The sequence below is a fragment of the Rutilus rutilus genome, assembly GCF_951802725.1.
Source record: "Rutilus rutilus genome assembly, chromosome: 25".
Lineage (NCBI taxonomy): Eukaryota > Metazoa > Chordata > Actinopteri > Cypriniformes > Leuciscidae > Rutilus > Rutilus rutilus.
The window spans coordinates 4872203-4893714 of NC_140229.1; the positions used below are offsets into that span (position 1 = coordinate 4872203).

General features: G+C 41.2%; 1 protein-coding gene and 1 long non-coding RNA gene across 2 annotated transcripts; both read right to left on the reverse strand.

Annotated features, from left to right (window-relative positions):
* Positions 1-926: 926 nt before the first annotated feature.
* Positions 927-7966, reverse strand: LOC311284756 (uncharacterized protein; the record flags this gene model as incomplete). The annotated part of the gene is made up of 11 exons (XM_084399971.1): positions 927-1471; positions 1639-1792; positions 1882-1950; positions 2043-2148; positions 2242-2306; positions 2385-2429; positions 2562-2612; positions 2707-2767; positions 3333-3398; positions 7268-7367; positions 7675-7966. 11 exons carry the CDS (start codon positions 7964-7966, stop codon positions 1242-1244), a joined length of 1239 nt encoding a protein of 412 aa, XP_084256097.1. The 3' UTR covers positions 927-1241.
* Positions 7967-14744: 6778 nt separating this feature from the next.
* Positions 14745-16092, reverse strand: LOC311285559. Its single transcript, XR_014626375.1, has 3 exons — positions 15971-16092; positions 15765-15873; positions 14745-14874 (listed from the first exon to the last, which is right to left on the reverse strand). It is a non-coding gene; the product is annotated as an uncharacterized lncRNA (long non-coding RNA).
* Between the last annotated feature and the right edge of the window lie 5420 nt (positions 16093-21512).

A 21512-nucleotide genomic window follows, 5' to 3' on the forward strand; every position in this document is an offset into this window, starting at 1 on the left:
CTTCAGCCTGATATAACAGCTGATACAGTCACAGTTTAATTAAGTAATATTATCAGAAAAGATTCTTTGTTTTGGAGTTTTTCTTCCACTGACACAAAGTTTGTGCCTGTTAAACGATGTTCTGAGTAACTTTGGATCGTTTTTTTTTTTTTTTTTTTTGTGAATAATTCTCTGACACAATCTTCTATTAGATTTTTTTATTTATTTACATATGACTCATGTAAGTTTATTAATGATTTATATGACATTTTATATGCAAAAAATATTATATATTTATATTATTTCAATTCACGTATGTTATAAGAATTGAATATGATCATCATCGTCAATAAAGAGAAATAGGACTAAACCATAAATACATACTCCTCTCAAATCAACTAAATACAATTTTAACAAACATGACAATGCAAGTTTTATTTCAAGGTCACACCCCCCTCTCTTTCACGTGATGGTTTGTTATTGTTTTAGAATCGAGAATGACTTGGTATTGCACATGCATTTGAGGATCAAGTAAAACTTTCTGTACCTTTCAAATTCATTGTTTTATTTTGATAGGCCTATTTCACAAAAATCCAATAGGGTCTGGCTCATAGACTGTAAAAAATAGGTCTGGCTACAGACTTACGGGGCGAGTGGAGCTCCACTCAATAGCGGAAATACGTCACCTCCACTGCGCCGGAGCGCATATATACGTCACCTCCACTGCGCCGAGCGGATATATAAACGATTATTATAAATGTATAAATGACCTAATCTTCACGCAAAATATCGAAGCGGTATACTAAGCTTTTACGTTTCATGACTTTTTAAAATATAATATTATATATTTAATAATATTATAGTAAAAATAACTTCAGAATTTTCTATTTAAAGCAAAATAACATGTACAAATCAACCAATGTAAAATAATGAAGAATAATTTCCACAAATTAAGTGTTAATTGTTTTTATGTAAAAAAAAATAAAAAAAATCTTAAATTATTTTGACAACACACAATAACTGCAAGGGACCATTCTGTAAAATTTTTGTTTATATTATGAAATAATAATCAGAATTTTGTATTTACAGCAAAATAACATACAAATCAACCACAGTAAAATAATGAAGAATAATTTCCAGTTAATTTAATTGTTTTTTTAAAGAAAAGGTAAAAAATATATATATTGACAACACACTTGAACTACAAAAAAAAAGTGACAAATTGTTACATCAGACACATTGCGCGCACACACACACACACTTCACTCTTCAAGACCTCCATCGTCCAAAAAACAATCCCAGCTACAGTAGCCAGGGTTGTCATCTGAGGAGTAAAACCCCACAAGCACTCCCCGTTGTCCATTTCCCTGGTAGCCAGACCCACAGTCTTTGTAAAGCTGGCTGCATTGTAGACGGCTGCATCTAGAGATGGTGTACGGCTTTCTGTAGCTTTGCCGGTGTCTCTTTGAAAGTCTTTCCCAATTCACTACACCTGTCCAATATCAAAATGACAATGACAGTCACACAATTCAGACAATAAATGAACAAATCTTTAACTGTAAAAAGTTTCAAGTTAGGGAAATGGAAGAGAGTGAGATTAACCTAGCCTAATTGTTTAGACAAAAAACAAGATGGGGCAACCACACTTATTGAACTCACTATCAAGCCATCTGAAGTGTGCCTCCTGCTGAAAATGCTCCTGGCTGACAATGTTGTTAAATGTCTGGCATGCCAGAGCCAGCCTCAGGATTGCAGAGCAGCCGTCTTCTAGAACTACGAAGACAAGGGTCCTCTGGAGAATGTCATCGGGCAACTGTAGATTTGAAACATGATTTAATATGGAGTTAAATCCATATTAAATCAAGCCATTTCATCAACATTAAAGTGAATATGAACACATGCCTGCAAAATGTCAGTGGCCACTGCACCATCCTGTGAAACCCTTTTGATCTTTGCTGGGAGTGTAGGTACCTTCAAAAAGTAAAACATAGAAAAACAGATCATTTAAGAAACAGCTGCACATTTATACATGCTACTTTCACTACTTTATACTGAAATATTACCAAAGTGCTGTGTCTCCTTTTCCTAGGGACACGAAAGACAGCCAGCAAACTCCCATCCCCCATCTTCTTGCCTTCCTCTGTAAAATGTGCAAATCTTCGACCATGTCTGTAATTGACATTGACCAAATATGTTCATCATGCTTTCCCACTTTGACAGTAGTATCTATTAATGTACTACTTTTCATTTCACAAACCATACCCCTCAATTTCAAGGTTCTCCAGCAAAACCTTGCACCACCATCTCCTCAGATATGGCATGTCAGACTGAAGATAAGAACAGTTGTAATGCAATTCACCACAATTAACATTAAACATCTTTGTCAACACCAAGACTGCACTTACGGTGGTGAAATCAAATGCTGCCTCCATAGTTATGTACCAGGTATACTGTAAAGGCAGAAAGGCTGTTATGTTGCCATGCCATTTGTATGAGCATAAATTAACCAAGATGAATAAAAATGGACAATGGATGTTGTGTGGACATCACTAAACATCCTGAAAATGAGCTTGGCAACTCACCATAACCATAAATAATCCACAGTCAATCCCAAAATGTTGTAGGGGTAGCCCCTGTTTGAAGAAAGAACACCCATTATGAAGAATTTACAATGACTATCAACCTTATACAATGTTCTTGTGCATTTTCATTGCAAATGATTATTACCTCAACATCCAGGCCTGACTGTTCTTCCCATGGCCCAGGCATGAGCTTTTGTGCAAAAGCCCTGATCAAAATCAAGACAGTGTTACGAAGAATACTTACACACAGTACAATTCAGCTGGGGAACACAAACCGTTTCAGAAATGCAGAATAAAATTAAGAAATTGGTTGAACATGAAATGCCAACAATGCTTACATCCTCTGAACGTGAGGTACTGTAACTATGAAGTTTGTGCAAGCAGCCTTGACAAGTCAAAGGAACGCGACTGCCGAGAGTACATGTATATAAACGTGGGCAAGTCAGAAGAACACGACTGCCAAAATTGTAGTTGCATTAATGTGGGCAAGTCAGGGGAACGTGACTGCCGAAATATATCATCGTGTTGTAACCTCAATATGTCTCGGTAGGGCTTGTAGCCAAAGCCTTGTTCCCACTGTGCAAACAGTGAATCGAGGAACAGTATTCCTCTTTTGAGTGGCATCATCACCTATGAGAACTGTCTTGGCAATGAGTAAACCTTTCGTGTGTAATATTCCAATAAGCGTTGTAAAAAGAAATCTTCATATGCTGCTTTTCCACATCAACAGTATAGCTTGACAAACTTTCTTTGAAAGCATGCATTACTTACACATAGCAAAAAATGGCCTTGTGTCCACAGCGGGAATATAAGTGCATCTTTCTCGGTGGAGTCGACCTTAAAAGAAAGCAAGTTATGCTGTTAATTCAAATCAGTTTAATTATTGCCGTTAACGTTGGGGTGGTGTGGCGCAATGGATAAGACACATGCCTTTGGTGTGAGAGACCCGGGTTCGAATCCACTGTGAGACACCAATGTGTCCCTGAGCAAGACACTTAACCCCTAGTTGCTCCAGAGGCGTGCGACCTCTGACATATATAGCAATTGTAAGTCGCTTTGGATAAAAGCGTCAGCTAAATGAATAAATGTAAATGTAAATGTAACCCTCTACAATGCGAGCAAATCACTCGCATATGCAAGTAAATTTCACTCTGGGCGACTAGTAGAAAATAGAAAATGTAAAATTTAAATTGCTAGCCAATGACGATTCTATTGCCAAGGTGTGCGTAAAGGGTTGACTGTACAAATGGGTAGGTACTTACAGGAAGACTGCCTAGAGGGTTACAACTCAAGGGTGGGAGCCATGTTGGGGGGATGTGGAGGTCCATAATAAAGACATTTTTCCCCTACAGAAAGACAACTGACTTTGTTGTACTGCACAGAGCTCACATAGGCCCCTCTAAAATATACGTTTATACATGTGTATACGTACCTGTAACTCGACTATCTCCTTAACAAGGCTCAGACAAGCATTTCCCACCTGTTCATATGATTTAAAGGAGACATATCATGCTTTTACATCGGTCCTTTTTACATATAAAAATAGGAGGAACACGGTAAGTCGTGTGATTGAGAGCTCTGAATTCTGTCTGTCAATTATATGTGTGATATATCATGAGCAATAGCCTACTTATTTTGAGACCAAGAAAAGTGTTATATATTAGTGAAGAGTGAAAAATGGGTCTTATTATAGCGCCAGAGTGGTGTGACGCAGGCTGAATTATTTTGACTCACTCACCCTGGTTACACGATGTTTTTCAGGTAAATTGTTATATTTTTGATATGAGAGAATGAATTCATTTGAAACATGGTTTATTTTGTGAATTTGTTAAACTGTGTCGTAACTACTAGTTCACATGTGTAAAGCCAGCGCGCTTAAGCTGGGGGATCTCATATTGTAGATCCTCAGTACTGCAGTTGTATTGTGAGGCAAATGGAAACACTACATCTTTCTCACAAAATATGGCACTGCATGGATTCAAAGCCTGTATCCCTTTCATTATCACACAATTTTCTTTAGAAAATCTTCTCTTCACCTCAGCGAGAAGCACATCAATAACTGGAATGAATGAACCTGTCCGAAAGGACTCTTTCTCTGTGCTCTCTTGTCTTTGAACTATTGGAGTGAACAAGTAATGCCCTTGGTCTGACCTGACGGCCTGAAGGTGTGGCACTGATGTTGCATTGCTCAGTAAGAGTTAAAGTATTGTCCCAGATGTCATTAAAGAGAGAGCCCTCTCTGTAACTCTCCAATGTGTCAACAAGAGAGTCAACAAGTGTAACAGCTGTGCCCAAATCAAGTTGTGGGGACTGTAAAATATCTGACAGATATTTTCTCTCACCAAGAACACTGGTGAATGTTACAAGGAGGCTAACAAACTTGAGATCTATTTGGGCTAATAAACCTCTTGCCTCTACAGCTCTGTCACCATTTTGCTCTTCTGATATTTTCTTTTAGTAGACGTATGATGGCTGACAGTCTGTCTCTCACTGTCTTGCAAGCATTATACCTACATGCCCACCGTGTCTCTATCAGTCTTTGCAACTCTCTTGGGGCCCCCTGAAACATCTCCCTCTGTACCTCAAGCCATCTTTGGTGCACATATGACCCTGACACAAAAACATACAGTTTCTGCAAAAGAGAAAAGAAGCAATTAGCTTCAGGGATGCATTTCACACTGTCAACTAATACTAAATTTAAACAATGCGCATTGCAGTGCACATAAAAAGCTAATGGGGCCTCTGATTTTATGCGTGCTTGCACACCTGTGTTTTTTCCGCTCATGACTGAGGCTCCATCATATGCTTGCCCTACAAGGTGGTTTTTGTAGTCAAGACCATGCTTTTGCAAAATTTGAATTATTTTCTGTGAAAGTGCTGCAGCATCCAGGCGCTGTGCTGCCTCAAAGGCAAGGAAGCTCTCACATACTGACCCATTGTAATAGTATCTTATTACTAGGGATGGGAACGACACGGGATTTGGGAAATCGACTGTCGAGGCCCATGTGTCGATTTTTTGTCGGATTGTCAGCCTTTTTTTTCTTTTTTTTTTAAAGAGCAGCAGCAATGCGGAGGGTGGAAAATATTCTACATCAGGGTCCGAAATTAACACCCGCCAAGCGCCAAATGCGGGTAGATTTTCTGTTTGGCGAGTAAATCTCAAAAGGCTATCCCCCACACTGGCGGGTGAATGTTCATAACAAAATATGAAATTTTAAGCGCGCACGCACGAGCAGAGAGAGAGAGCGAGTCCCGGCCGCGCGCGCGCGCACTCACCATTCAGAGCGGTCAAGCTTCCCCGTACTTTTTGACAAGCGTCCTTGACAGGGCGGCCAGAGCTTCTTTGCAGCTCAAGTCGGCGGCGGTGTGTACGTACCTACAGTTAACGCTCTTTCTGTTGACGGCGCTGAGGAAAAAGCTCCCGCCACTGTAAAGCCTGTTTTATACTTCTGCGTCGAACTGCCGCCGTAGCTACGTCGTAGGCTGTGTGTAGCGCGCGTACCCTACGGCGTACCCTGACGTGCACCTCTCCAAAAATGTAACAACGCGTCAATTCTACGCGGACACAAGCGCTGTGATTGGTCTGCCAGAACCCCTCCCTCGGGGTTTCACATGCTCCCTAGGTGCGCGTCAACGCGGACAACGACACAGAAGTATAAATTAAAACCAACACGTTGCCTACGGCGTATAGGCTCCGGCGTAGGTCCGACGCAGAAGTATAATGAGGCCTTAAGAAGCTGTCGCCGCCCATTTGTGTCCTCCTGCGCACCCATCAAAGCCGTGCAGAACGTCTTCAGCACTCGCGGATCGTGCATATTTCCGCTGCTGCTTCTGTTTACACACCATGGTCGTTCTTTTCTCGAGAAAAGGAGTTCTCATAGCGTTTGCAACGCAATACTCGTTCCCTTATCTCTCAGGGAACCTAGGTTAAGTAACCGAGGAAATGTAATAAATTAAAAGCCAAAAAAAAATAAAAATTTGGAAATCCCACAAGCCCCGCCCCCTCGACATGTCGACACTCTATTTTTTTTTGTCGAGTGGAGCATGTGTCGAATGTCGGTCGTTTTGTCTACGTTTTGTCATCCCTACTTATTACAAAGGACATCTGTTCTTTTTTGCTTAGGTCTTTAGTCTCATCAACCAAAATGCTGAAAGCCTCACTTTGGGAAACTTCACTAGTTACTGAAGTGCGGACCATTTCAGCTAGACAATCAATTATTTCATTTTGTGTGTCATGCCCAAGATATGCTGCATTTCTTTGACTTGTCATTTTTCTTTTGACTGTGGGATTGTGTTTGGCTAGCAGTTCCATAATAGCGAGAAAGTTTCCTTTATTCTCACCTTCTGATTCTTTATGTGCTCTCTGTGCTATGTTCTGCGTAGCTGTGAGAAGCAGGGTTTCTCCAACAACTTTAATGTACTCTCTATTTTCCTTCACTAATTTATTGTATTCCGCATTTAAGGAGGCTGAGAGAGAGGATGTGCTTAAAGTGGATTTTTCATACTCTGCCCATGCTAACATTGCATTAGTATGGGCTTCAGATTTGGCATGACCTAAAAGTCCCCCATCTTTGAAGGTTGCCTTTTTCCAATGTTTGAACCCCTCTTCAGATGTAAATACTGAATCACCTGAGGAGGGGAGACTGAAATAACAGTAGGCAGAGTCTTTACTCTGAGAGTATTCCAGCCATTTATGTGTGTTGTACCAGTCTTTAGAGAAGCATCGTCTTCTGTCCCCTTGATAGGTACGAGGGAAGATTTTCAGATGTGGCTGCTTGGGCTGCTCTGCTCTTGACTGGGAGATATCTATAATGAAACAAGAGGCAAAATCAGTTATTCTGATATTAAAATAATAATGATAATAATAACAATAATAATAATAAGCCCCTCTCGTAATTATCAGTCATAGCTGTAATAATGGCCTATAGGCATTTCTATTCAGACTAATAAAACTCAACTACTAAAAAACATGAATCAAAAAGCTTTAAGTGATTATGTCATGATTTGTAATTTAATGGAAACACACTAAACAAAACATACATTTCTCCAGATGATGTTACTATCTAGGCTAGCCATCAATTTCATTATTAGGGCCACGTGATCGTAACTTCACCTGTTGGTCCAGGAACACGTCTAACACCTGCTTTTGCCGTGTTCTGCCACGCTTCTGTGACCAATGGTGCTGACTGTCCCTGGGCTGCTGCTGTCTGTTTTTCCTCGTCATTGTGTTCTGTCACTAATGCTGGCTGTGTATCCTTGTCATGCTGCTCTGTCTGTTCCTCTCCTCCATCCTCCTCCTCCTCACTATTACTAAGCCTCTCTTGCTCCCCTGCCATCTCTTTCACTCCTCCTTCTGTACTTTTCTTCTTAAAATAAGAAGAGATGTCTGTGGACTTTCTCTTCATTGTCTGAAAATTGACATAACATGCACCAGCTAACGACGTTAGCTAGGTAACTCTTGTCAAAACATGTCAAAGACACATCAAAAAGCTGCTGTAACAGTATACTGTAACCATTTGGCACTTAAAAAGCACATGTCACGACACATAACTCCCCGTCTTCTTTACCTAAAGAATATTTTTTACTTATTTACTTACCGGTAGTCTTCTTCGTCTTCTAACTTCTTTTGAAACTGTTGACTGACCGGCACGCGCTGAGCTGTTGCTGTCTGAGCGCGCGCAACAGCGGCGGCTGGGGAGGGGCGGGCTACTGTGTGCGTCTAGAGCGGCTTGCCTGCCTGGCTGTGCATTAGGGATGAAATGCCGGCCACTGCGGCCGGTGGGGGTGGGGTGGGGTGGCCAGGAGTCGGCCGGTGGGGGTGGGGTGGGGTGGCCAGGAGTCGGCCAGGGGTGGCGGGGTGGGGCGGGGTGGGGTGGGGTGGCCAGGAGTCGGGCCTTGACACCTGCAAAAATCAACAAACAAGTATACATTGTCATTTGGTGCCTATGATGGGTGGCCACGGGGTGGCCGGTGGGGGTGGGGTTGGGTGGCCAGGAGTCGGCCACGGGGTGGCCGGTGGGGGTGGGGTGGGGTGGCCAGGAGTCGGCCAGGGGTGGCCAGGAGTCGGCCAGGGGTGGCGGGGTGGGGCTGGCCAGGAGTCGGGCCTTGACACCTGCAAAAATCAACAAACAAGTATACATTGTCATTTGGTGCCTATGATGGGTGGCCACGGGGTGGCCGGTGGGGGTGGGGGTGGGGTTGGGTGGCCAGGAGTCGGCCACGGGGTGGCCGGTGGGGGTGAGGTGGGGTGGCCAGGAGTCGGCCAGGGGTGGCGGGGTGGGGGTGGCCAGGGGTCGGGCCTTGACACCTGCAAAATCAACAAACAAGTATACATTGTCATTTGGTGCCTATGATGGCGCTTTCAGATCACTTATGCATTTATTTTGATCATTAAATGATCATTAAAAAGATGACAGTGGCCGGTGGGGTGGGGTGGGGTGGCCGGTGGGGGTGGCCAGGAGTCGGGCCTTGACACCTGCAAAAATCAACAAACAAGTATACATTGTCATTTGGTGCCTATGATGGTGCTTTCAGATCACTTATGCATTTATTTTATATATTATTTGCTACCTGCTTTGGTTTAATCTCAATTCTTTAATATTGTGTGTGTGTGTGTATATATATATGTATATATATATATATATATATATATATATAAAAAAAATATATATATTATATATATATATAGTGTTTCCCACACATAGACTAATTCGTGGCGGCGCGCCACAGAATCAACACCGGCCGCCACATATTGCGTTTCGTTATAAAAAAATAAATAAATAAATAAATTACGCTATTTAAAACACGCAGCGTATTCATTCAGCTGCATTTCCTTTCCCTGCTCTCCCTCCGTCTCTCTGTCACTCACGCGTCTCTCTCACAAGCGATTTTTGATCGGTGAGTGATGATGACTGATAGGGCGCATATTACTGAAAGAACGAGCAGAGAGTGAGGCCCGGTCGCGCACGCGCACCTTCACCGTCTTCAAACTGTCTTGCTCTCTCTCGCTCCCTCGCGCACATTAATAAAAAACAAATGAGAATTGACACGATGGTAAAAGATCGGAAGACCGAAGTTTCACATGAAGCATTCAGGTATTTTTTTTTCCTGAATTACTGCTGGGTGTTGTGCTAAAAAAAAATTTATTTAAAAAAATATATATATATATTACATTGCCTTATCTTCTCTGAAAAGCATTCCGTCCATTCAGCTGACATGAAAAACACTTTCAATAAACAAAACAAAACCTATCCAATGATGAAATGTTTTCTGTGTTGACAAATCTTGTGCGATGTCCTAACTGCCGGGATAATCACACAATGCGTACAAGTCCGTTAATGACACGTCCGATTCGCGAACTAATGACTCCTTTGAACCGATTCAACCAAAACAATCTTTTAGTTTAGACTGTTTGCGGTAAATGCAGTTGGGTTGTCGAGGTCAAAACTCTAAATAAGCTGTGAATCAAATAAACTTACTATAAATAATGTTGTCATTTTTTTTACTCTTACACTGAATTTTTGGATTTTGTGAAGGTGTGAAAATTGTGTTGTGTTGTGAATAAAACTCGTGCTTCAATAATCAGGTCCAATCAATTTTATTCTCCTGAAAAACATCGTGTAACCAGGGTGAGTTAGTCAAAATAATTCAGCCTGCGTCACACCACTCTGGCGCGCTGGCTTTACACATGTGAACTGGTAGTTACGACACAGTTTAACAAATTCACAAAATTAACCATGTTTCAAATTAATTCATTCTCTCATATCAAAAATATAACAATTTACCTGAAAAACATCGTGTAACCAGGGTGAGTGAGTCAAAATAATTCAGCTGCGTCACACCACTCTGGCGCTATAATAAGACCCATTTTTCACTCTTCACTAATATATAACACTTTTCTTGGTCTCAAAATAAGTAGGCTATTGCTCATGATATATCACACATATAATTTACAGACAGAATTCAGAGCTCTCAATCACACGACTTACCGCTGGCTTTACACATGTGAACTGGTAGTTACGACACAGGACCATAGACTGTAAAAAATATGGACAAAGCGTCTGTGACGTCACCCATAGACTTTCTGAAGAACGGGTTTGAAGCCGTTTATGGGGGGTATGGGCGGCGCCATCTTGGAAAATCTAAGTTATGAAACTTACTCAGCCAAAACGATTGCCCAGGGAACAAATTATAGATTTACGTTACGAGACCAAAGATCGCCCGTTAGATATACACAAGACTAATCATGTTTAACCACTACAGAGACGCCAGAGACCGCGGCACCTCAGAACGTCTAGCCGAGCAAAGGCTGTTCCAGGCGGGGTACATCGCGCTGAGCGCCCGGTCATCGCTGGATCTCACAACTGGATACAATTTTCATAAATCTTTATAAATAAACCACAGATTTGAGCTTTAAACAACTACATTCTCGCCTGAAAAACTATTAAAACTAAATTTCATGATACAGAAACAGTAGTATTATATGTCAACTGTATTAAAAAATGGCGCTTCTTATGTTGTCATTCTCCGTGGCGCTGCCTTGTCAGCTGTCAATCAAGCTGTCAATCAAAGTTAACCACGCCCTTATTGTCCTACATTTTATATCTAAATACGATCTAAACTAACGAGTTAGAAAAAAATTCACTGCCCTCATGGTTGTCAGGCACTCGGAACCTATCGAAAAATACAATAAAAGTCCATGGGACCAACCTGTAAAAACATGAATTTATGCTGTGAAAACGGACATTTTAACATGGGGGCTATGGAGATTTGCTCCCTTTTGGGACCTTCCCCTAGCGGATTTTCGATGTATTGCAGTTTTTCGCACTTCCGGGTAGGCTTCATTTTTCAGATGAGAATGTTGCCCCTTGGCACAGGACGCACGCAGCAAAGAGAACCAGCCAGCCAATTCACCTTATTCCGCCCCGCCCACTTTTACTTCTGTCCAGTACTTCCGTTGTAAACCACCTTCCGGTTTAGCGGACCCTCATTCAATTTCGAGGAGAACTGCAGAGAAGTCTCACTGATAAAATGTCACATAAGATAAGTTAATTTGTGCCAAATGTGCTATGTACGTGTGTACCAACAGCACAGCAATGCACTGTTTCTCGGGGTAATTTTTAAACGACTTTTAGGTGTTTATATGACCCGTCTGCCTGTCTGATCGCAGCCCGGCCGATGTGTAGTGTTTAGCCTACATTAGCCACAAACATCTAACGTTGTAATGGTCTCACTACAGGACACATACACATGCTATACCTTGTTTGAAAGCTATGGTCCTCTAGAATTCAGTCGCTGGATTTATTTTACAGCCATTACTTGTGTTAGAGATCAAACCATAAGAAATTGCAGCTAGCAGTTAGCTAAGCTAACGTTACCCTCTTGTTCATCTAGTTGAGGCTCTACTTTCTTTCTACACCAGTTCGTGGCTATTTTTTTCTCATCTGTTGGCTATACACTGCAAATGTATCTGGTGATTAAGCAAACAAACTGGTGTAATAATGTTTCAAACTTTACATGTAGTAGTGTTTGTGCACATCTTCATAACTAAGTAATAGCTATTAGAAAGACACAGCTATTAAATAATTTGTTAATAATAGTACAGTAATAATAATAATACAAACGCATTTGGCTATATTATAGTCTATCTACTTATATCAAGACAGATAACAGATTGGACCAGGGCAAACAAAGCGCTAAGTAGCTAAACCAGGAAGTGAGATTACGCGGATGGCGCCACCCAGTGCTACTTCCGGAATAAGGTGAATAGGAAACCATGTCACTCATATATTCTATCCAATCATCCCCAAGTGTGATAATTTAACAGAACATTACCCGCAAGTGGAGACACACCCTATGAGACACACACATACAACTCCGTTACACACGCGCTTGTAAACTTATTGGTTGCAATCTGAAACATCACCGCTAGAGGTCGCTGAAAACTACATACAGCACCTTTAAAAAATAATACGTAGGCCTACGCTAATTAGATAGTTTTAATTTCGAAAGCATTTAGATAAGTCTAAGTCAAAGTGTCATCTAAAATTTAAGACCTTTCATAAGTAAAAATAAGACATTTAAAAAAAAAAGATATATTTTTAAGACTTTTTATGGCCTTAAATTTAAAAAATCTAATTTAAGACTTTTTAAGGATCCGCGGGGACCCTGTAACACTATCTACAGAAAGAAGCTATTTTGTGGTGAATTCCCTCCACACAACATTAAGTGTCATGGACGAGTGATTTTGAACAGCACCGGTATGGCTGGTTGACGTTCCGTTAGATCCCAGTCCGGATCCGGAGCCCAGTGAACCCGACTCTCCGGAGCCACTGCCCGACGAGTTGGAGCCGGTTCCTGAGCGGGCATCCTCCTCTAGCAACTGGTCAAGCTGGTCAGCTTCTTCCTGTGAGCAGATAAACAGACAGCTGGAGTCAATCGATTTAACTTCATTCCCACTTCAGCTTCTTAAGGAAAACTTCTAAACAAAGATATGCAGGTCTTCATCTGCTTCAGATGATTTATAATTCCCAAACCCTGACTCTAGTTAGGATGAATGCCTGGCTGTGCCTGCCACTGATGGAAAAAATCAACATATCAAATGCCTTTTTACAAGCATTTCAATATTATATTAGATAATTATATCATGCATTCTAATAATAATAATTAAAAAATCGGCCTCTTATGGCCATTTCATATGAATTTTTGCAAGTATTTAAATATTTTAAACATGTTTTAATTACTTGAAATATTTTAATAACAATTACTAAAATAAAAATTTCTTATTGCTCTTATCGCACTTTCACGTTAATTTTTACAGGTATATTAATATTTAAAATATATATTGTTTTTTTTATATTTTACATTAAAATATTACCTTTCAATGTTCAATGTCTTTTAATGTTATATTTTGATATTTTACTAAAACTAAGTATTTTAATAATACGATAACATAATTGGCCTCTTATGGCCCTTTCACATTCATTTTTAAATAAAGATTTTATATATATATTTTAAATACATTTTACTTAAATATTATAAAGTATTTTAGTAATAATCAATGAAACATCAATTTCCAATCTTGAGGCCCTTTTTTTACAAGTATTTTTACATATTTCATTACTTTAATAACAATAATATAATAACATAATATGAGGTCATGAGAACTACATGCATAAAAATTAGAAAAGTATTCGCAAAATACTTTATAAAATAGTTTCAGATGGAGTAAATCATGTTTTTCAGCTTCCAAAAAGTATCTGCTGCAGACTCTCAGGACCGGTGCTGTTCAGGGGTTCGGTGGGTTTGGTCAGCTCCTCCTGGAGTAAGTTCAGCTGGATGGGTGAGCTGGAGCGAGAGCTGCATCAAGGGCTGGGAATCGAGTCGACCTCTGCGGAGGATATAAAACATATAGCTATTTTTATAATCTATTCGAGTTTAATAAAATCTAATCTTAATTACAACATTATGGATTGCATATTTAAATGATTAAATTAAATTAACAATTTAGAAAAAACAAATCAGAAAGTAATATTTTGCTGTGCTTTACATTTTCAGAAAAACAAAAAAAGTTATTTTATGATTTTATCTGATTTGTTATGATACATGATATGATATATGATAGAAGTTTTGGTCATAGCGCCCGCATGCCTCACCTGATGATGCTGTCCACACAGTTGATCTGCTGATATGATGAAATGTGTGGATGTTTCCGGGCTTCGTGTAGAGACTGCTTCAGATGATTTCTAATTCCCAAACCCTGACTGGAGTTAGGATGAATGCCTGTGCCTGCCACTGATGGGAACAAATCAACAAATCAAATATCACTACGTGTGGGGTTTGGGTTTATATCTTGTGCTTCTATATCAGACTTGAAATGAAATTACATTTATTAATTCACCATATGTTTTCTGATCAAATGGTTGCATATTTTGGTTTACATCCATAAAGTGCTTCTATTTATGTTTCTATCTATTTAGGTCCGACGTAGAAAAGAAATATAGGGTCCAGACCTGCAGTGGTTGGTCCTAAAGGTGTGAGCTTCCTCCGGGAGTCTCGATACGCCTGCTGGCCCCAGTCTTTCACTTTATTGACATCCGTACAAAACTGCTGCAATGTCCAAGACAAAAGATCCCCTGCCAAACCAACACTGATTTGTCAATATATCATGCACTTTCAGACGTACTGGTTCTCTGTGCGAGTCCTCCCAGAGATTTCCGTTACTGTCGCTGGACGACGCCACACTGATGTAGTGCTCGTGAGAGCCGTTACTACCCAGACTGCCATAGCCACTCGATCCATTATTATGAACAGGCTGAGAGAAAGACAGATGTGATTAAAACAAACCAGCAGCTCAAATGTGCTTTACAACTGTAGTCAGGCCACATATGAAGCAGAATGTATTTTAATTTTAATTTTTTATGTGCATTTGTCATTTTATTAGTTTGTGATATTTTTAAATAAACTAAAGCTGATATAAAAATAAATTAAAGCTAAATAGTATTTTTTTTAAACCAAGGCAACATTTCTAATTTTGGCTTAGTTTGATTTCCATCTAATATTTGTATTTTATTTCAGCTTTATTTCAATTAACAAAAATGTTTTAATAGATTTAGTTAACAATAATAACCCTGATATGAAGTCAAGTAGGCATGCACAGATATTAGCTGATCAAGATCTAATTGTGGGCAATTGCTTATGACTATTATTATAGTTTACATTGCTTTTGCAGTCATTTTGCTCTAATGAAAGAGCACTATTGTTTCAAGAATGCTTTCCTATAACCGATCTAACAGACTACCGATTTTAGGCTTAAGTGAGTTTATTTGAACAGTTTTCATGTAATTTGGGTCTGTTCCTCACACAAAGCGATCCATGCAAAGCTATTCAGAAAAAAAACGAAACAAAAAAAACTATTTGTTTAGTAGATGCATTAAATTGATCAAAAAAGTGACCGTAAAGACATTTATATTATTAGAAAAGATTTATGATTCAAATAAATGATGTTCTTTTGAACATGCTATTTATCAAAGATGGTTTCCACAAAAATATGAAACTGTTTTCAACATTGATACTAATCAGAAATATGCAATGTGTAATTTACTCCAGTGATGCAAAGCTGCATTTTATAATATATTAAAATAGAAAACATATTATATTATATATTTGCTGTATTTATCTCTTGTGGATTTAGTGATCTCTCACCTGCTGGAAGAGCTTGTGGGTCATGGCTTGCAGCTCTTTCACGTCCTCACACATGATTGGCTGCTCGGCGTTACTCCGTGCAGCAAAAACATCTTCATTCAGAGGTCCACTACAGAGAAGACGCACATAAACAAGTGATGGTGTATGTTGCGAATGTGAATGTTTGGATTCAGAAACAACTGACACATTCATGAGCCGGCGCTTACGTGCAAACTTTGTGCCTGCCGATGATGAAGGCCACCTTGCGGCTCCAAGGGTTGATGAAGCTGGACCAGCTGGAGTCCAGGGACACGTAGTCACCGTTCTGACACCGGAACCGGATGGGCGAGTGTTCAAACGTACTTCAGAACTGAGGGGATCATGACCATTTTTATTAAGACCATATACAAGATTCAAGTCTTGCTAAAGCACTAAATGGTTCATCTCCTCAGTACTTGAGCGAGCTCTTAACGCACTATAGTCATTCACGTCTATTGCGATCTCAAAACTCTGGCCAGTTGATAAACCTAGAATATCAAAATCAACTGCTGGCTTAAGATCCTTTTCCTATTTAGCACCTAAACTCTGGAATAGTCTTCCTAGCCTCGTTCGGGAAGCAGACACACTCAGTCAGTTTAAATCTAGATTAAAATCACTTCTCTTTAACCTAGCACACACATAACACACTACCAATTTCGATTATTCAAATCAGTTAAAGGTGCTGCATGTAACTTTTTCACTCTACTAAAGCATAAAAATACCATAATATGTTTGCATGTATTGAGGAAACATGCTAAGTTCACATACTTGTTTCTCTGAAAAACACTTCTACAGCCAGTTATTTTACTTTGAAATGTGTGTTTCCAGGCTGGAATGATTGTTATTGTTTTGGTCTGTGATACTGAACGTTGCCAATTTTTATTGTCCATTGCGCTCGTTCCTGTTGCGTGTGCTCAAACTGGCAACCCGTGTGAGCGCCGTCCAGTCTGAGGAGCAGGTTGGCGGGAGAATCGACGATTAAATAATTGTTATGCGGCATAAATTAGGTCAACCGGAACCGGAAGCACTTCCTATAAGAAGCATGGCATCTACACTAACATTAGTCTGTCGGTCTCATCCTTAGTCAGCCGGATCCATATCCAGATCAGATGGTGGACCTGCACCTAGACACGACCAAAACGCAGCCCTGAACGTCAGCAGAGACCATGTCAACTAGACAATCCCCTGCGAAGACCTCGACGATACGACCACAAGAACCAGACTGGTCCTCCACACAGACCCTATGACCAGCCTCAGCTCCATGCCAGCGTGACGAATCGATCTTCAAGCAAAAGGAACTGGATGAATATTTGAATGCTACTGAATTCTGACTTGTGATGCAGCTTGATTCATAATGACACCGTGTTCATTGGTTGGCCAGAGGAGAACTGAGCCTGGTTTCTCCCAAGGTTTTATTTCTCCATTCTGTCACCTGGTGGGTTTCGTCGCCTCTGGTTTGCTTAGTTGGGGACACTTAATATTCAACAATATTATTGATCTGACTACACTTTGACGCTGTTGTATAAGAACTGAACTGAGCTGAACGATGACAACATTTCTTGCAGACCTGCTTTATAGATGAACTGAACTAATTAAATAATTGATGATCATTACAACGGAACTGAATCAACACTGAACTGACTTCAGCTCGATAACAGCTGAAATGCATCCTTTTCCTGCTTTGAAACAATCTGTATTGTAGAAGGCGTAATGTAAATAAAGGTGACTTGACAAGACTGATAAAGCCTTTAAAATGTAAAAATAAAAGTCATAATGGACGTACTTTTGCGATGCATGGTCAGCATGAGCTGGCGATCGTCTGGATGCAGGACGGTCAGAACAGAGGAACCGATCAGGTCCTGAGGGAGGTAACCAAGCAAAGGCACCGCCCTGCGCACACACACACACACACACACACACACAACTAATGAACAAGGATTCATTTCACAGAAACATATTTACAACAAGAAATTGCGTTTATTTCCAGACTTTGTTGAAATGAACATGTTCGGTTCAGCTCATAGGACTTGATATTAATATCCCTAGTTATCAGCACTTCCTAATTTTAAGTGGGAAGAGGGGTGAGAACGTCATCAGGGTCTTCAGGTGGGCACCCTCCTTCACCGGTGTTTCATTGATAGGCCCACGACACCTCCAGAGGGCTCAACGGCAACACCTGGCGTCCCAGGTGAGCCCCCTTCTGCTCTTACCCCTCCTTATTGTTTTTTGCAGCCCAGTTGGGGTCCTTCCTCTTTATCCAGATCCACCTGCTGCCCCGCTCCGCCGCCTCTGACAGTGATCTGACGGCTTTCCTGAAGGCCTGTCCCCAAACTCCCATCCCCTTCAGGAGCCTGACTATGGATGTGGCCACAAATCCTCTGCAACCAACCTCCACCGGAAGCACCTGTGCACGCCAGCCCCGTTGTCTCGCCTCAAAAGCTATATCAGTATACTTCAGCTTTTTCTGTTCATACGCTTCTCCCACAGCAGCCTCCCATGGTACAGTTAGTTCCATGATGAACAGGGACTTCTGTGAGGTTGACCACAAAACAAGATCCGGCCTGAGATTGGTGTTTAAAATCTCAGCCGGAAACCTGAGTTGCTGATCTAGGTCCACTTGTATTTTCCAGTCCCGTGCGGCATCCAAGAGGGTGCTATCCACTCTTGCGGCTGGTTTTCCTGGGCACTGCCCTGCTCTTACGAAGGGGATAGTGGATGAGTGTCCGGATGTTGGGTGAGGGAGGGCATTGATGGAGGATCGCCTTCCTTCCAGAATAGCTGCCAGTTGGCGTAGGACTTGGTTATGCCTCCAGGTGTAACGGCCTTGGGACAGACTGGTTTTGCAGCCGGTGAGGATGTGCCTGAGAGTTGCTGGGGTTTGACAGAGAGGGCATGCTGGATCTTCTCCAAACCACTGGTTAAGATTCTTAGGTGTAGGAAGAACATCATAAGTGGCCCTGATGAGGAAGCTTATTTGGCTTTCTTCCATCTCCCATATATCTCTCCAGGTGAGCTTATGGTGCTCCAGGTTTTCCCAGGTAGTCCACTGTCCCTGCTTGGCTTGTGCCACTGCCTTTGCACATCGCTCTGCTTCCTGTTGGTGCCGGACCTCAGCAACTACCATCTTTCTCTTCTCTGTAGATGTTGCCTTGTGCCATGTAGGTCGACTAGTCCCAAGTCCAAACCCGCCTCTTCCCTGCTGCACCTGTCCCACTATGTCTCCATGTCTGAGAGCGGATTGTGCTTGCTCTACAGCCTCAGCTGGGGTCCACTTTTCCCCAGTTGCCAGTCTGGGAGGAGTTGTTCGTATGGCTGCATCTTGAGACTCTGCCAGGGTCATACTCAGCCTCACTTTGGTGCACTTATATTCTTCAGTGAGGCTAGAGATAGGCAGTTCCAGTGCACCGTTTCCGTACAACCCGATGTTACTGAGGCAGCGCGGGAGTCCCAGCCACTTCTTGACATATGCACTGACTGTCCTCTCCAGCTTCTTAACTTTGGAAATAGGAAACTCGTACACCGTTAGAGGCCACATTAGGCGGGGGAGCAACCCCCGAGCAACCCAAACTGCAGACACCACAGTTTCAACTTTCTAGGAAGTGAAGTCTTGTCAATACTGACAAGGCCTTTGATGGTTTCTTCCCTCAATTGGTCACACTGCTCTGCGTCTTTGAGACTTGCATTGTACCACCGTCCTAGGCTCTTGACAGGCTGCTCTGATACCAATGGAATGGGTGTTTCATTGATGTTGAACCTCTGGTTGGTAAGCTATCCTTTGATGATGGATATGCTCCTGGATTTACTGGGTTTCAACTTCATCCTTGCCCATGTAATGTTGAAGTGAAGCTTCGCTAATAGGCGTTTGGTACAGGCGATGGTTGAGGTCAAGGTGGTCATATCGTCCATAAAGGCGCGAATCGGAGGTAGCCGCTGCCCATCCTGCCGACGCTCCCCTCCGACTACCCATCTAGATGCCCTGATGATCATTTCCATTGCCATGGTAAAGGCTAGAGGGGATATGGTGCACCCTGCCATGATACCCACTTCCAATGATTGCCATGATGTTGTGTATTCTGCAGTTGTTATGCAGAATTGCAAATCTTTGAAATAGTTTCTGGCCAGATTTGTGATGGTTTCAGGCACATGAAAGAAGTTGAAGGCTGCCCATATGACCGAATGGGGGACGGATCCAAAAGCATTGGCCAGGTCGAGGAATAATACATGCAGGTCTCTTCCTTCCCTTTTTGCAGATTGTATTTGATGCCAAATCATGCTTATGTGTTCAAGGCATCCTGAGAAACCTGGTACCCCGGCTTTCTGTATCAACGTGTCAATCAAATTGTTCTGTTTAAGGTAAGTATTCATTCTTTGAGCAACAATGCTAAAGAAGATCTTGCCTTCAACATTCAGGAGATTAATTTGTCGAAATTGATCGATGTTTGAGGCATCCTTCTCCTTGGGAATTACTACTCCCCCTGCTCTTCGCCATGCTTTTGGGATGTTTTGTTTCTTCCATGTCACCTTCATTAGTCTCCACAGAAACCGCAAGACACCTGGGGTGTTCTTATATAACCGGTAAGGAACTCTATTTGGTCCTGGTGCAGAGGCTGCCCTTGCCTTCCTTACTATGTTGTCGATCTCAGTCCACTTTGGACTGTCCACTTTCAAACATGAGACCGATTAAGTCTCATGTTTGAAAACAGTCCAAGCCTTCATTATTTGTACAAAAAAGACTTTTGATTCCAGCACAGAGTAACAAGATATTGAACTAATCTTGTCAACAAAGCTGGAGTTACTTCACAGTCATGCTGTTATATAAAGAGCTCCCCTTCTCTACAGCAGTGGTTCCCAATTCCAGTCCTCCTGACCCTCTGCTCTGCACATTTTGTAGGTCTCTCTTATCTGACACACTCAGTTCAGTTCATGGAGTCTCTCCTAATGAGCTGATGATCTGGTTTAGGTGTGTTAAATAAGGGAGACATACAAAATGTGCAGAGCAGTGGGTCACGAGGACTGGAATTGGGAACCACTGCTCTACAGCATCTGGATTACAGTTAAATTTAAAGAAATGTGAACTAATGGCTATACATGAACACCCTCTAATGGATCTGCATGGTATTTCAGATAAAAAGGAAGTGAAATATTTAGGGGTAGTGATAACCAGAGACAAAAAAAACAGAGAGGATATTTTTTTTGAGGTTGGCATAAAGAAAAGTACATCTATACTTAACTCTTGGCTACAGAGGGATTTATCCTATTTTCGGAAGGGTGTTAATTACTAAAATAGAATCATTAATCTAGAGTTATGTACCCTGCATTTTCTCTAGCCATCCCTGATCATTTAATTAAATCAATGAATCAAACTAATTTTAACTTCATTTGGAAAAATAGACATCACTATCTAAGAAAAGGAGACGATGTAAAATCGCTAGAAGAAAGGGGGTTTAAATGTGATTGATTATGAGGCTATGAATGGGGTGATAAAACTTAAATGGTTACAGAAATTCATACAAAATAGTGAGGGCTTCTGGTTTAATATTCCTTCTAAAATATTTGGTAAGTGTGTGGGGATTGATTTCTTATTAAGATGTGATTTCTGTGTGGCTAAACTTCCTATTAAGCTGTCTAAATTTCATGAGCAGGTCCTCCTGTATTGGAAAATGATTTATAAACACAACTACACTCCACATAGTAGTCCCATATGGATAGATGTATTTTGGTTAAAGGAAA